This window comes from Buteo buteo, chromosome 13 (assembly GCF_964188355.1).
Source record: "Buteo buteo chromosome 13, bButBut1.hap1.1, whole genome shotgun sequence".
Taxonomy (NCBI): Eukaryota; Metazoa; Chordata; class Aves; order Accipitriformes; family Accipitridae; genus Buteo; species Buteo buteo.
Window position 1 is genome coordinate 18,367,055 of NC_134183.1, and position 14,921 is coordinate 18,381,975.

Below are 14,921 nucleotides of genomic sequence, written 5' to 3' on the forward strand. Positions count from 1 at the left end.
CTGAGTGATGTGTTGAATGCATGTCTGAGCAGAGAGGCATTGTCTTGCTTTGTCGGATGTATTGAAAGCTGTGTATCTCTGCCAAGAGATGTTGTAATGGTGAGATAGCTATTCTCTTTGAAGTGTTTTGAAACTCTAATATTTTCTTGAATCATCTCGGTGCTCCATTCACAAAAGCTGCTGCTGTTGTGAAAATGTCACACTGATATGTATTGTTTTTATCCCACCCTACTCCCCCACCACAAGTGATTTTATTTTTTTTTTAATTTTTTTTTCAGGAAACTCTACACTTTTTCAGTTCCCTTCTTTTGTGCATATCACAAGGCGGGGGGGTTCCATTATTATGAAAAGAGGTGTTGTCTGAGTGCCCAGACTGCTGGTAACATCTAGCAATATGCTTTTTGGTGCAGTGTTCAAGTATCTTCACAATTCTCTTTTTATAATTGTCCTCTGAAAGAGTAAGCTGTGGTGACTTCCCCATTGAAATATTTATCCATCACATGCTGTCTCTGCAGTATTGTTATGGGACTAGGCTTCTGATGCTGAGGTTTTCTGCAAGAGGAAAACTGCAGTTTTTCTTGATCCATTCAACCCTGAAGTGTTACTTGAACTTTGTGGAGAGGTCTGTGATTGGTGTGTGTAGTAGGAGAAAAGTAGGATTCAATTGCAAATTTTACTTGCCTTTTTCGTGATCACTTTCTGAGATTACGAACTCTACTGATCATCACTTACTCTTGAGATGAGAACAGCAGCTTCTTTTTAAACTTCATTGGCATCTTTTTTTTTTAAAGCTACTGTATCGAAATCATCTTTGCTGGATGAAATAGATCTGGGACTTTCAAATGATAGGCTTTGACTTTTAAGCCAACTTCTGATCTTTGGGATGTTCCTGTTCAAAAGGTGTGTGACACTTAAATGCTTTAACACTGAGGTGCTTAGAAGCTTCAGGTGGCTTGACTGGAGTGTGCCTTTTTGCAGTTACCATTATTGCTTTATTAAGTGAGCAAGTAAGGTATTGGTAAAAATCTCTTAGAACCCAAAGCCTATGGAAGTTGTCTCTGTGTTGCCTTGCTTGTGACTGTCAAGGAGGCCTAGTGCTGATGCCTGCCGGTGATGTAATTGTGGTGACAATACAATCCTGAAAAGGTTCTGGAATGTGGCTGTGGCAGAAGACTCAAGCACTGATGGACAAGCATGTACCACCCCACTGTATAAATGATTTTTAGTAATTCCCATTTTGTGTTACCATCTCAGTCTAGGTTGCTGACCAGACAAAGCTAGGAAGAACTCTGAATTTGGGGCTGAAACAACATGTATGCTTTGTCCATGGAAGACATGAGTGTGGTAAGAATATAGTTGGCAGCTCCATCCCAAGGGGCGCAGAAATCAGGGTGTAAGAGTCGTAGTTTCTTCAAAATTATTTCACCCAGAAAGGTGGCGTTTGCCTCTTAGGTTGAAAATGTAGATTTCTGATAGAACTGTATGGTTGTCTGCTATTCAATTAATAATTTACTAATTATTACAGTACTTCAATACAAAGCATCCATCAGTGCAATCCTTGCAGGCAGGGGATGGTTTCGGAGGGGACTTGTATTTCTGCTGGGGCTCTGCCACAGTTTGTGTTACTGCTGATCAGGTACACAGAAGGGGAGACCCTTCTTGTTATGTTTCAGCTTAAATATAAATGTTGGCTTAAGTTTCCCTAAATATCTGGGGTTAAACTTTGCTTCTAAAACAGGTAAGTGTTACACTATAAGCTCTTTGTAATTTCAGGTAGTTGTGAAAAGTAACCTTATCTTGTTCTAAGGTCTGAACATTGACAAAAATAAAGAGCTGAGATCAGCTTACAGTGGGCTTATTATATTCAGTGGCCCTCGAGGGTGTCATACGACGGGTTCCATAAAACCTCCTGTATGGATTTTCAGTGAGATTGGTTATTTCTTGTTGTATAGAGAGCAGTAGCTCTGTGGGCAGGCAGCCCCTCTTGGGTTGAAGCCTTTGGAAAATCTGCTTGTCCTGCCTCCTCCAGTTGCTTGGACTCCAGGCCAGAAGTAGTTAATGGCTTTGTACTCCCAGGTTATGCTTCTCTGGCTGAGATTTGAAAACAAAACATTTAAAAATTGCAAGGGAAATGACAGTACTGCAAAGGGCTGTGGGAGGAAGATGAGCAGACTTTACCTCTTCATCCCTTGCCTCCTTGCTGAGACTGTCACGTGCTGGTAGAGTGTGAGAGTGCACGCTTGCTCACAGCTGAGTTTGGGATCTTTGTCATTTCATGAAGTCTGGCACACGGGATGGAGAAATGCAAGAAAAGGTGCAATGCTGAACAGCACCAGGAGCTTGAGAGGTGCCGGTGCTGCAGTGAGGGAGTAGGCTGTGGTAGGAGTGGTGTCTCTGGTGGTGGTGGGTCCTGCCACAGTGCGAGGCTCGGGTCGGTCCTGTGGTAGGTAGCCTGGATCTGGATGGGGTCTGGCTGCCAGACCTGCCCTGACTGCTTGGCTTAGTGCAGGCAAGGCCCTTTTCACTAACATCCACCAGCCTGTGTCTCAGTAGAGCTGCACTTGTAAAGGAAAGGAGTTTATACCGTAGCAAAGGAGAGGGTGTGCTTGTTTCCTTCCAGTTGGAGGGAACTTTAAGCCTGATCTCTCCTTAGTTTGTTCTGTTTGGGATGATGTGAACAAAAGGGAAAATTGGGGGATTTTTTTTTTTCATTGGTGCCTTTCTTACCATGCCCCGGTGATCTCATATCTGTTTAAATCTCAGACCTATTTCAGTGCAACATAATCCTTGTTGTTTTGTGATAGGTTATTGTATGCACATTCTCTGTGTGCCTCCTGATCTTAACTGCTTAGTATACCAAAACAGGAGTTATTTTTACTGCTGTCAGTATTGTTGAGCTTTGCAGTGTTGGGCGTATCCTGTTCTGCATCATGCATCAACAAAGCTAACAGCCTTCGGAGGTACTGGGGATCTTTATTGCTGATGGTGATGGAGAGGGCAGAAAAATGATGTGGTTTAGCTTGTAAAAGCTATTGTTTTTTAAAATATCTAAAATGGATACGGGATTGAAAAAGTGTAAATCTGAAACCCGTCCTAATGGGGAGGATGTGTTGATCACATTAATGTTTTCCAGAGGCTGTGGCATGAGGTGTGTTACTCTGCTTTTTCTAGCCCTTCTCAGTTCCTTGTTGCAGCCGTGACACCTTCAGAGTGAGCTGTTGTCCCTGTAGCCTGATGCCCTACAGGCAGGCTGTGTCCATGTCTGTGGTGTGCCTGGGGGGAAGCCCTGAGGGATGGGCCTGTCTCCCTGGACATGCTGTCCCAGAGCAACTTTATACAAATGCCTTCTCTTTTGAGCCTTCTGTGGTCCCTTTCTGGTTTTGGGGGGTTTTCTTAGGGTGGGTTTGGGGGGTGTGAGTTTTGGAGGGTTGTTTTTGGCTGGCTCTGCTTTAGTAGAGAGGAGGGGCTGTGTCTTAGAAGCAGTTAGAATTTCCCAAAACTTTTGGGAAACAAGGGTAAGATGTAATCCTTACATGTGGGTTTCTGTTTCTTTTTTGTATTTTAATGCAGCTGGTGAGTCTATGTATATATTCTCTTTACTCATGGCTCGTAGGCTTCTTTCCTGTGGAGACAAGAGTTAAGGTTGCTGATTGCCCCACAGACTTCTGATTTTTTTTTTTGTCTTCCTCCTGAAACTTGATCTTGACTGCAGCTTCACCAGGAGACAGTCCCTTGCACAACAGGGTAAAGCAGCTGGCCAGGCTCATTGGGGACATGGGGAGGCTTTGGTGTTCATTGATCCCAGTGGTCTCTGGAGTGGAGTGTGCTGGCCAGATCAGGCTGCAGATACTGCCTGCCCTTATTTGAACTTGATAGCTTTTTTACCACTCTCTCCTGGAGCTTCTGTAAGCTGTGTTTTATCTGAAGAGACATGAGGCTGCTCCATCCATCCCTGTTGAACCCTGAAAAAATACTGGAGCTGATTAAAGAGGCACATTTCCTCTGGAGATGGGCCTTCTTCGAGCAAAGGAATGTAGGTCATGGTTAAGTATGTAAAATGAAAAAAGACTCCATTGTAATGGCAGCATTTCACCTAGATAATCCAGTGAGGTCCTCGCACTAACAGAAAACCTGTTCTTACATACACGCTATTTAACGTGACTCATTAAGCAAACCTAATTAACTAGCAGCTTCAGCCCTACTAAGTGCCATGGCATATGTGATTCTTAAGGCTTTAGGGCTGGCATCCTGACCAGTGCACCCTCCTGTCTGACCTCTGTCCAAATCGGTATTCTCAGCCTTCAGTGCCCAAGGCAAGGGTAAAGGAGGAAAGCAGCGAGGTGTGAGGCACTGTTAAGTACCTGATAGGATAAAGGTAATGTTGCATACATGGCTGGCTGAGCCAGGCATGTAGCTGCGGGGTAATGAGAAATGAATCCAGACCGATGAATTAAGTGGGATGGAAGCTGGCTCTGGGCAGAGAAGGGGTTGCTCTGTGTTCACTGCATGAATCTGTTGCAAAGGTGGATGTCGTAACATGCAGGAGATCTCCTAATGCAGACCTGATAAGGGGTGTATCAAAAAAAAAATCTGACAGAAAGACAACAAATGCCTGTTGGCGGTGAGTCTAAGGCTGGTGGTTATATTATGCAGATGTTCACAATTGAGGACCTTTCACTACAGGATTCTGCTGCATCAGGTGCTTTCTGGATTTTTTTAGTTTGTGATAAGAACACTGTCATTTCATATTCATAGCAAAAGTATCCCTTTTGCTGCTTTTTCTGTATATTCAACACACTTTTTAATCTTGACAGTAACTTGAGTATATGAGTATATACTTGAGTATATGCAGAGTGTACACCTTCAAATGGAGAAGTGCCATATTCTTGGCTTATTGTCCACTATTTAAGAGTGCACTTGATTTTTTCATAGCTATCATGTTCAACCCCAGCACTAGTTGCATTTCAGTGGCTGATGACACAGTATCTTTGCATATGCATAGCCTGCAAAGCTGGGGAATCTTTTTCAAGTAAAAATCACTGTTGTAAGCTTAGGAGCATCCTTGTAGTGGCTGGTCTGACTTGGTTTGAGTGGCTGCTGCAGGTTACTCATCCTATTCAGGAGCCTGCCAGACCTGAGGAGTATACAGTGGCAGCTAATGAGCAGGGGCAGTTTTAAGGAAGAACCTAGTTTGTATGTTTCAGTAGGAACAACAGGCCATATAATGCAGCCTAAGACTTATCAACCCATGGACTCTTACCAGACCATGGCTGGGGCTGAGCACCTCAGAGCGGTTCTGCTTACAGTTGTACTAATGCTGTTCAGTTCATGTCATGTGGCTTTTCAGTGGCTCTGAAATCTGCTGTCCAGTCATTACTTTCCACAGTCACAGGCCTGCAGCTTTGTCCCCCTTTCAAGGGTTTGCAGGACTGTCCTCACCATGGCAATTTGGCAGTGCTCATTAAAGGCAGAGTTCAGTTAACCTCCATTTTGCTGGAAGCAGGGCGAAGGAGGCAGAGCACTGCTCCAGCTGTCAGGGAAGCAAAACTCTAAATCATCTTGCAAGGGTATTTTTATAGTGTTTGCAAATCTACTCTAACTGTGTTTATGGCTCAATGTTTCACTGGGGTTGCATGGGCTGAAATCCCTCTATTATAACTGAAGTCATTAAAGCAAAGAACATGTTATGTATATGGTGCATAACAAAGAGTCTGATGTTAAGGCAAAATGTGCACTTTCCTAGTGGTTATGTGCATAACAATATATCCTCAAAAAAAGGTCATTTTAGGAAGTAGGCATCAAGTGAATTACAGTTCCAGGAAATATGGGGCTCCCTGTCAAGGATAACTGACTTGGTTTAAGAAGGGAAAATGTATTTTGCAGACGGGGCTATTGATTAGTTGTTCACCAGACTGTTTTTATTCTTTGGTGTGTAGATGCAAAGGCATCCAGATGTACAAAGCATGCATTTGGAGTCATGCCACTGTAGGGACAGGGATCAGTGGCTTTGTAATTGATTAGCTGCATCATTTGTCCTTAGTATTTTTTCTTCTTGGTTAAGATATTCCCAAGAGGCTGTTAGCACAGGTATAATGCAAGACTCAGTATCACATCTGTGCTAAAAATCTAGTGCCTTTCTGCTCTGAAAGGCGAATGTTTTTTTTAAAGGGGAAAAAAAAAAAAGGAAGTCTCACTGACTAGCTGTGTGTCTGTTTGGAAGCAGAACTGCTGACTTCAGGCAAACAGGCTTTTACTGCTTTTTGCTCATGCTGTCTAGAGCAAGCCCTTACTCCTCTAAGGGCATCCTCAGCAGAGCTACTTACATGCAGTCAGGTTACATCTGAGAGAGTCCGCGGAGGCATTGAAGATGCTTAAGATGAAAGACCTCAGCTCATCTCAGACCTTAGGCTGAACTAGCAGGTCTGAGGGAATGGTAGGAAGGATAGGAGGGGAACAAATGCACTTTATAAGCGTGGAATATTTGACAGAGCTGCTGAGTCAAATGGGACATCCCCCAATGCCATTTTAGCATCTTTTCTAACCAGATCTGCATTGAATATCTTGCAGGTGATGTTACTATCTGATGTTTTGTCATATTAGGTCAGGAAGAGAATAGAGACATGTTCCTGTGTTCCTGCTGAAGGTATACAAATTCAGAGAGGGCTTTTTAAAAGACCTGCTGGGAGCAGCCTGCTGATCTATATGCAGAGGTGAGGCATGCAGCAAAGCACCCCTTAAAACAGTTTTAAACCCCAGTTATGAAAATTCTGAGACTTTAGTCTTTGGCATTTATGGGAAGATAGTCAGCTCCGAGGTGAGTTCTGTTAACAGTCAATCTCCCCTTGCTTGCCTGTAAGAGGTGACCTTTTAGAAATGTTTTTAGTGAAAGGGTAGTTCCAGGTTTCTCTGAGACACTCCTCTCTTTAAAAATGGAAGATTTCAGTTTCCTGGTTGGCCTAGAAGTGTGTTACTCCCCTGGGGACTCTTCTGATGCTGGGTCTCCTAAATGCCTAAGCCATTCTTGAAAACTGGATTTGAGGATCTTGGGAAATATTTTTTCCCAGTAATTTGTGATTGCTGTACAGCTCTTGGGCTGTGTTGTGCTGTAAAGCATGTGTGGAGTTGAGCATAAAGATGTACTCCTGCAAGTTTACTGTTGTCTGTATGCTATGTCCAGAGGAAAACAAGGCGGGCAAGGATTATTGCAGGTATAAAGGATTTTGCCCTTAAAACTTGTGTACAGATTGGTACTTAATAATCTAACTTCAGCAGGTTTAGAATGGGAACTGTGTGTACTTCATACAAAACCAGGGAACATCTGGCTTTATTGCTCCTCTGGTTTCTATGCCATTGCTATAAGTGTTTACTTACACCACTGGCTCTGTGACTTCTGTGAGCCATCTGTATATGTGCTTTTTGGTTACTCATTTGTCAAGGAAGGGGCAGGGGGAGAAGGGATTCCCTGAGCTATAATCTTGAATTACTGTCACATTAAATGTGCTGCTGAATAACTGGATGGATACCCGCAGAGTAATGCAGAGAGGAGAGTGGTGTTTCTATGCATATGTTGCATGTTCTGCTGGGCAAATGCTGTATTGTCTTAGGTTGCTGGCACAAATCAGGAGAGCTTATGATAAATGGTTTAGAAGTCAGCCTAGAAAACATCTGAAGGCAAAATCATATAGTAGTGTTGTATGATTGCACTGATGGGTTTTAAATATGATGTTGAAAGCTTTGTGCTCTGGCTGAGATGGTAAGGAAGAAAAAGTCAGTCCGCTAGACTTACCTATGCAAGGGGGGGGTGTGAAACAATGCTTTGCTCAAGGAGTATTAAGTCAGACTCTGAAGGGCTTTTACACTTCTGTCCCTATTGCATCATTGCTGTCACCAGTCCTGGTGAGATTGTCTCAGAGTTATTGATGGGAATTGAAGGTTGGTTGCTTTTGTATTATAGGATGCACAAACAGGAGGTAATGAATTAAACCTGCTCTGGCTGGGAGATGTTTTAGTCTTCCCCCAGCCATTCCACAAGTGCTGTGAACTCACCCCTTGAATAAAAGGCATGTAACAGTGCAGGGGTTGCAGAAATTCAGTTGTTAAATAACTGGTCGTCTGTAGCCTGGTATATGGATTCAGTAGGGGCTCTTCCTTCTTTTTGTAATGGCCAATACAGCTTTTATGTATGGGGGGGATAATTGAAACTCTTTCATTGAATAGAAAATGCAGCTGAGGTTTTTTGGGCAATGATGCAATTGTGCTGCATTGTCCCAGTAGCATTCACACACTCTCTTCTGCAGTGTGAGCTGGGGGAGTGGCTTTGCTGTTTATCAGAAATAAATGCATGCACGGGGTACTGTCACTGAATTTTGGGTGGATTCTCTGTCGCATTCCAGAGGTTGCTTGAACTGGTTGTAAAGGCTCTGATGTTTTTTTAAACCACTATCTGACTTTACTGTGAATACAGCTGGTTCAGAAGGCATGTTATTTAACATAAAGCCTTTGCAGAACACTTCCTATGGCTTGCAGCTACCGTTAGCCATTGTACATCTTAAAACAGTGCTTGCCTTCGCTCTGTGTGAGGAGAGACTGGAGAGATGACCCTAGACCTCTGCCCTGGCTGTGTCCTGATGAGACAGCGGTGATACTGGTTTCCTCACGAGCTAAATTTGAGAGTTCCCCTGAGCACTCTTAATCACTAGCCATGGAAGATGCCCCTATCTCCAGCCTGAGGATTCTGTATTTCCTAGCTAAGCTAGCAAATTTACCCAGGTCCTGATCAGCTTCACTGAATTCTCTGCTCTGCCTCTTCTTGGGCTTCAGACAGCCTGTCTGTCTGTGCAGCATTCCTCATATGTAGCAGAGCAGTAAGGCACTGCAGTGTGCTTGGGGAGTGCGTTCTGCATGTGAGATCAACCAAGAATATTTCTCCAGGGGGATGCTCTCATTTCAGAGCACACATGAAACTCGGAGAAGCTACAAGAGAGACCGGTCAGCCCCATGCACCCGCTGCCCAGGACTGACTTGGCAGCATAGCATGACACAGCATTTGCTGTGCTTACAGCTACAGCTATTTATACATTGCCTTTCAGTGTTATTTTGTCTCATCTAGGAGATTCTGTACTTGATAAAATAATCCTGCTTAAGTTTATTAAATTTGCTACAGTTCCTAGACGTAGATGAATATTTTGGCTCTGTGGCAGCGCTGTACATCCAGGTCCAAATATGGCTGAATGTGAGGGAATTTCATTGTTAAGGTATGTCTGGATTCAGTCCCCTAAAGTGATTTTACCTGCAGACTGGACTTGCATTGGGTCTTATGTGTGAACCAAAACTGGCACGCTAGGGATTTAAGGATAATAGGCTAATATCTTCCCTCTCTCCTAGGAGAGAAAATTGCAGCAATTGTGAAAGATTACTGTGTGTGTTTGGGGGAAGGGACTCCTGTGAGGGTGGTTGTGGAGGCTCTGGGTGAAAGAAAGGGAAAGAAGAGTGGGCTGTATTACACTAACCATCCTGTGTCAACCTCCTACGTTCGGGTGTCGCATGGCTGACATCCTATCAAAGAGCTCTGGCTGTGTCCAGAATTTTAAGCAGCTTTATAAATAGTGTTGCTCAAACTGCCTGTGTGTGCAGAGACTGTGAACGACTGGGGTAGACCAAAATATTATTGGTTTAATTTTTGAACCAGTCCAAAAACTGGAGCAAGAAAGAATAGAAACCTGAACTGTAGAAACACCCATGGGTTACCTTCCTCTGCAATGCAAAGCACACATCTTGGGTGGGGTGTCTGTTAGAGAGGTAGCATTGCTGGAGATTGCAGGCTGTAATACTCGCAAAGCACAAATATATGAATCCTGTTAAGGCATCTTAAACCATTCTTTCTCTCCTACTTGTGTACTGTCTTAAAGCTGCTTGCAGGTTATGCTGTCTCTGAATAATTGCGAACAATTAGAAGCTAATTTAAATGGCTGGGTTTGTATTCACAGCAGCAGCATATGAGCTAACCAGCTGGAAAGCAGACACGGTGATTTTCTGTTAATATGTCTCCCTCTTGTTCCCTGGCAGTTTTTGCAAGGTGGATTTTTGCTGTGGGCTAATAAGGAGTTCCTCTTGCACACTGAATGCAAGGGGAGAGGGGATGCTTCTTCGTTCTCTAGCACAGAGTTACCACCAACCTAGCAGAGCCCAGTTTTGGTTCAGCAGAAGAGTCCTCCCCGGTTTGCTCCAGGAATGGAGCAAAGGAATATTTTTCATGGATATGCTTTTTATTCCTACTCCCAAAGATGTAGAAAGGTGCAGTGCACTTATTGTGTCTCAGGAGTGAATTGGTCACCAATAGTCACACAGATTTCCTTGCAGCATCCTTTTCATCCTCTGGAAAGGCAGATGGAGTTTTGAGCAGCCCCACTCCTTCCTCCAGGCCTGGCAATGTGCTGCAAATGCTGCTCAGAGTGGTGAGTGACTAATTTCTACACTGCTGATGCTGTCCAGATGGCAACCCCAGCGTGGTCCAGCAAGAAGGTGGAAAACCTGTTGCATAATAACTGCCATCTTCCTCCGAAGGCAACAATTTGAGGAATCCTTTTGCTTCAGGTAAATGAAAGAGCTACTGGACAGACTCTTCTTGCACACAAGCAGGAACACAGCTTAATTGGCAAGCTAAAACAGCAGGCTGTTGGGAATCCCAGGAATCAAGACTGGTGGCTGAAATGGGCTCCTTCTCTCTCTCTATCACACTGGTTGGTGTTAGCATCCAGGTGAGCTGCTTCTTAGGGAAGTCTCTTCTTAGCAGTCAAATGCCTCTCACTTAGACCTTGTTAGACACTGCCAAAAAGATCAGCACAAGCATTGCTTTCACCCTGAATGGTTAGGTATTCACGAAGGTTTCCACAGCCATCCACTTAGGCCCTGTTTGAACTGGGCATCTCTTGACAAGCTGGGCTTGGGTGTCTGTAGAGGTGCTGTGCTCCTCATGGCTGTTTTCTTCTTGGTGGAGATTGCTAGCCCTGACCTGTGTTTCAGATGAGGCTTTACTGAGGGAGTGTTGAGACAGCCTGTCTGCGAGCAGTGGTGGCTGACGTATAGGCAAAATGTTGTCTACTTTTCTGCTTACTGCTTCCAACCAGCTTCTCCTGTGTCTTTTAACTGCAGTCTTATGTGGTTTTTTTCAGGTAACAGTGCCATCTGGTGCTAGAGCATTGCTCTTTACAAAGCTTTTCTCAAATTCTTAGGTAGAGGTAGTAGGACAGTATTGCTTTTAATCAGCCATCTTACTATAAGAAAATGGGAGGAGGGGTGTCCTGTAATAATCTGTGCTGTTGAGACATTGCATGTGGAAGAGATCCTTTAGGCCTGTCTTGTCTTTTCTATTAAGCAACTGATTTTTCCAGAACTGCTATACCCAGAAGACTGGGTATATGAAGCAAGAAGTATAAACACTGAGAAGGGGGATCTTATCTTTTACTATAAACTGCTGCTGAGAAGAAAAATCCTATGTTGAGATTAAATCCTGTCATTAGGGACATCTTTGAAAGATTCCCCATAGGAGTCTAAGTGGCTTACTGCTAGACTTACTAGTCAGTAAATTTTCTCTTACAAGATCTTTCCATATTTTGTCGTAGGAGCCATGTGTTTTTAAACTTTAGCCTTCCATGTCTTTATGCTGAGCATCATTATCGTGTTCATTCTTTCTGAACTGTTTTTCAGGTCTCCTCAAAGGTCTTGTAAACCTTTTGGCACACACAGGGTTTGCTTTGCATTCCCAGATGGAAAGACCTCGTTACTGGTTGATGTGAGTGAGTATATGGGATATAAGCCTGTTTGAACAAATAATTCAGCAGCTCTTGATGACAAGGTTGGACAAAGTCAAACTTTTCTGTAACTCTTTTCCCAATTGCACTGAAGATCATTCTTGCCTGTTGAGTCTAGATAGCTCAGTAGGCTGTTGAGGTCCTCTTCCTTCAAGCCAGAGCTGGCACTTTAGGTACCAGGTTGTCTTTTCTGGTTTATCCCTTCTTAAGGCATCTAACCCAGGCTCACATGCGCGTGCGTTCCTTGTTGCTGCATCCCTCTTGTGATGAGTGGTGGTGCTCAACTTTTACACACATGAGAGAGAAATGTGAGACTAAGGGTGCTGAAAAGCTGAGAGTTGCTGTTTCTGGTTATAGGTGGGATTCACCTTCCAAGCAAAGTGGAGAGCAAAGGTGGATTTGCACAGCTCTCCTTGTTCTACTTCCAAGATCCTCGTCTCTCCCAACTGCGTTGCTGCCTTTGCTGGGAAATGCTCCCAAACCTACTTCTTTTCCTTTAAATAATAACTTAGTAACCTTCCTGTTGTCTTGTCTTCCTTCACTTGAATTACTGCCTTGTACTTTGTCTTCATTTTTAGATTGATGTGTTCACCAGGCCAGGGAATCTTTCTTGCAGTGTTTTCAAAAATGGCATGTAAATTTGCAGAGCTACAGAAGTGATTTGTTGCCAGTATAATAAATAATGCTTGACAGTCCTGGACAAGGAAAACCCAAGTAAAAGATTTACTTTTGCTAAGCAGAAGATTTATGTTAAAGCCAGATTCCCCTGCTCCAAAGCACAGCATTTACCCACATTATAATTAAACTGAACTTTTGTTGCATCCAATGATTTGTTCAGACTTTTTAGCCAAATTCCACTTCTTGGAAAAGGATAGTAGAGCCTTTCAGTGTCTCTTCTGCCAGAAGGCTCAAAGGTGATATTTGTTGGGGGGGTGGGTAAGAAGATGCTGCAGCATATGGCTGTGAGTGAAGGACCAGAACTGTGCTGCGGAAGGAGTTTTGTACTTACAGAGGATGGAAGGATATTCTGCCACCAAAGAACTTTACTACCCAAAAATAATGGTGAGGGTAAAAAAAAAACCAACGGGTAGGATGATCAGAAATGCAGACAGGGACAAAAGTAGCTACAAGTCTGCTGCAGGTAGATGTGTAGATAGGCGAGGCTTAGGAAACTTCAGCTTGAAGTTGGAAGGAACTCAACTGAGTGGCACAACTTCAGGTTTCTGTGTCTCTATAATATGTCATAAAGACAAATTAAAGAGCTGTCAGTTTGTCTTATGAGAGCTGCAGGTCCCTGCGGAGGCTTGCTCTGTTGGGAGACTATAAGAACTAATGACACAGCTGGATTTTGAAGCTGCCTGTGTAACAAGCCTTCCTGCACTGCTAGCAGTGTTGAAAGAAAACAGTGATTTGGAGCCAATTATTTGATTCTCATTTTTCAGATTGCCTGATCTCCTGTGTGTGTTGCAAAGGCTTCCCTCCTCTGCTGCCTTCCATGCAGTCACCTACCGGGTGTTTCCTAAATGACTCTTCAGAAGACTGCAGGTGCTGCCTGTCTCTGGCAGTCCAGTAAACAATTGGTGTGTAATTTGATAAAAATTCATGTTGCTTTAGTACAGGGGCCTTTAAAGTTGTTGCAGATGTTCAGCTGGTGACAGGCAAGTTTTGAAAGCAGTGTGTAATGGCCTGGGACTGGAAATGGCTATGCTGATCCCTACCAGCAATGGGATCTTCATGAACTAAATTAAGAACTCCTACTTTAGGTCAAGCCTTTTGCTTGTTTTCTGAAGAAGTGTTATGTCCACACTGTACAATTAAATCCACAGTAGTTTGCTGGTAACAGGCTCTACTTGGGGGTAGGCTTAGTGGTGAATCTTAGTTTGTGCTGCTAGTCGTGAATGTGCTGAATATTGGATGGTTGGCAGAGTCAGATATGCTAGTTGCATGAACAAAAGAATTGTAATACATTATCAGTTGACTGCCTGCAGGTAGTGCTGCATGCAATGCAAAGCTGTCTTGATTTCATCTTGGCTTCTGTGAAGTCCTTTAAAGCATTTATTTCAGTTTTGGGGAGCATGTTAGCACCTCCTTGCCTTCCCCTGTTCTGTTCTTCCTGCAGCTGAAGTTAATCGTCAACCTGATGTTTTGCAAAATGGTGTTTTGCACTCCCAGAACAGCCTCATGAACAAGCTTTTGGACTCTTTTGCACTGAATATAGGAAACAAAGATCCTGCTCACTGTTCCCTCACTTCGACCAATCCAAATGGGGAACTATGTGTTGCTGATTCACTGAAGGTTTCTGAGTGTTAGTTTAATACAGGCCATGTTGAACAATTTTTTTAAATCTCCTGGTGCAATTCCTAAGTAACTCTAGATATTTTCTCCTTTGTAGTTCTTTGAATGCTTTGAGATGACAAATGATATCATGATATTAAGAAAATGCAGAATGATTTTAAAAAGCAAAATGGCTAAAAAAAACCTAAAAGCATCGAAAAGCACTAGTTATGTGGCAGAGCGGTGACTGACTCTGTGCTATAGTAGGGTGTTGGGAGCCACATACTGCTCTGATATCTACTACTTGATCAGGCAGAAGCATAGACCTTGTCCTAGAAGGACATAGTTCTTTAATGCAGGAGTCTCCATAACCTCCTGTCTCAAACAGATTTTGAACTTTTTGTCTGGAAGAGCCACAGACTACATGTGCTTGCCGTGTCGGACTAGCCAGGAGCTGTCACAGGCAGAACTTCTGTGCCAATCAGTGCAGAAGATTTATTCTTCTAGTTTTGCAGCTGCATCCCTCAAGGGTTGTTTTTAAAACTCTCTGTATTGTCTAGCTCATTGTTCAACTCTTCTGGGTAGTAGAATTTCGGTTCTCAGGAGTCTTAAGTTTCTAGTAGTTTTTCTTCTGCCCTATTCTGCCATCTTCCTTCCCCATAAAATCCAGTGTGGTTGGAAACCTCCAGTTTTAGAAGTGGAGCAATGTGTGCCACTTCAGTTGTCACAGTGTGAACTAAATCTGAGCTTCCATGGGATTCTCTGCTCTTGCTGCTTCATCGTCTCTCCTCCTTTTTAGACGGCTTGTGTGCAATGCAATATGATCGATGTAACAGA

The 14,921-nt window shown here is 43.4% G+C and overlaps 1 protein-coding gene across 2 annotated transcripts in view; it reads left to right on the forward strand.

Moving 5' to 3' along the window:
* Positions 1 to 14,921, forward strand: part of UBE2O (ubiquitin conjugating enzyme E2 O) — a 67,517-nt gene that overhangs the window by 13,893 nt on the left and 38,703 nt on the right. Inside the window, exons 1-2 of one of the 2 annotated variants that reach the window (XM_075044941.1) lie at positions 10,395 to 10,593; positions 11,707 to 11,791. The exons of the other annotated variant lie outside the window; for it this stretch is intronic. Coding sequence (XP_074901042.1) covers positions 10,481 to 10,593; positions 11,707 to 11,791 — 198 coding nt within the window. The 5' untranslated portion in view covers positions 10,395 to 10,480. Of the gene's footprint in view, positions 1 to 10,394; positions 10,594 to 11,706; positions 11,792 to 14,921 lie in introns of those variants that run through there. 2 annotated transcript variants of the gene reach the window in all.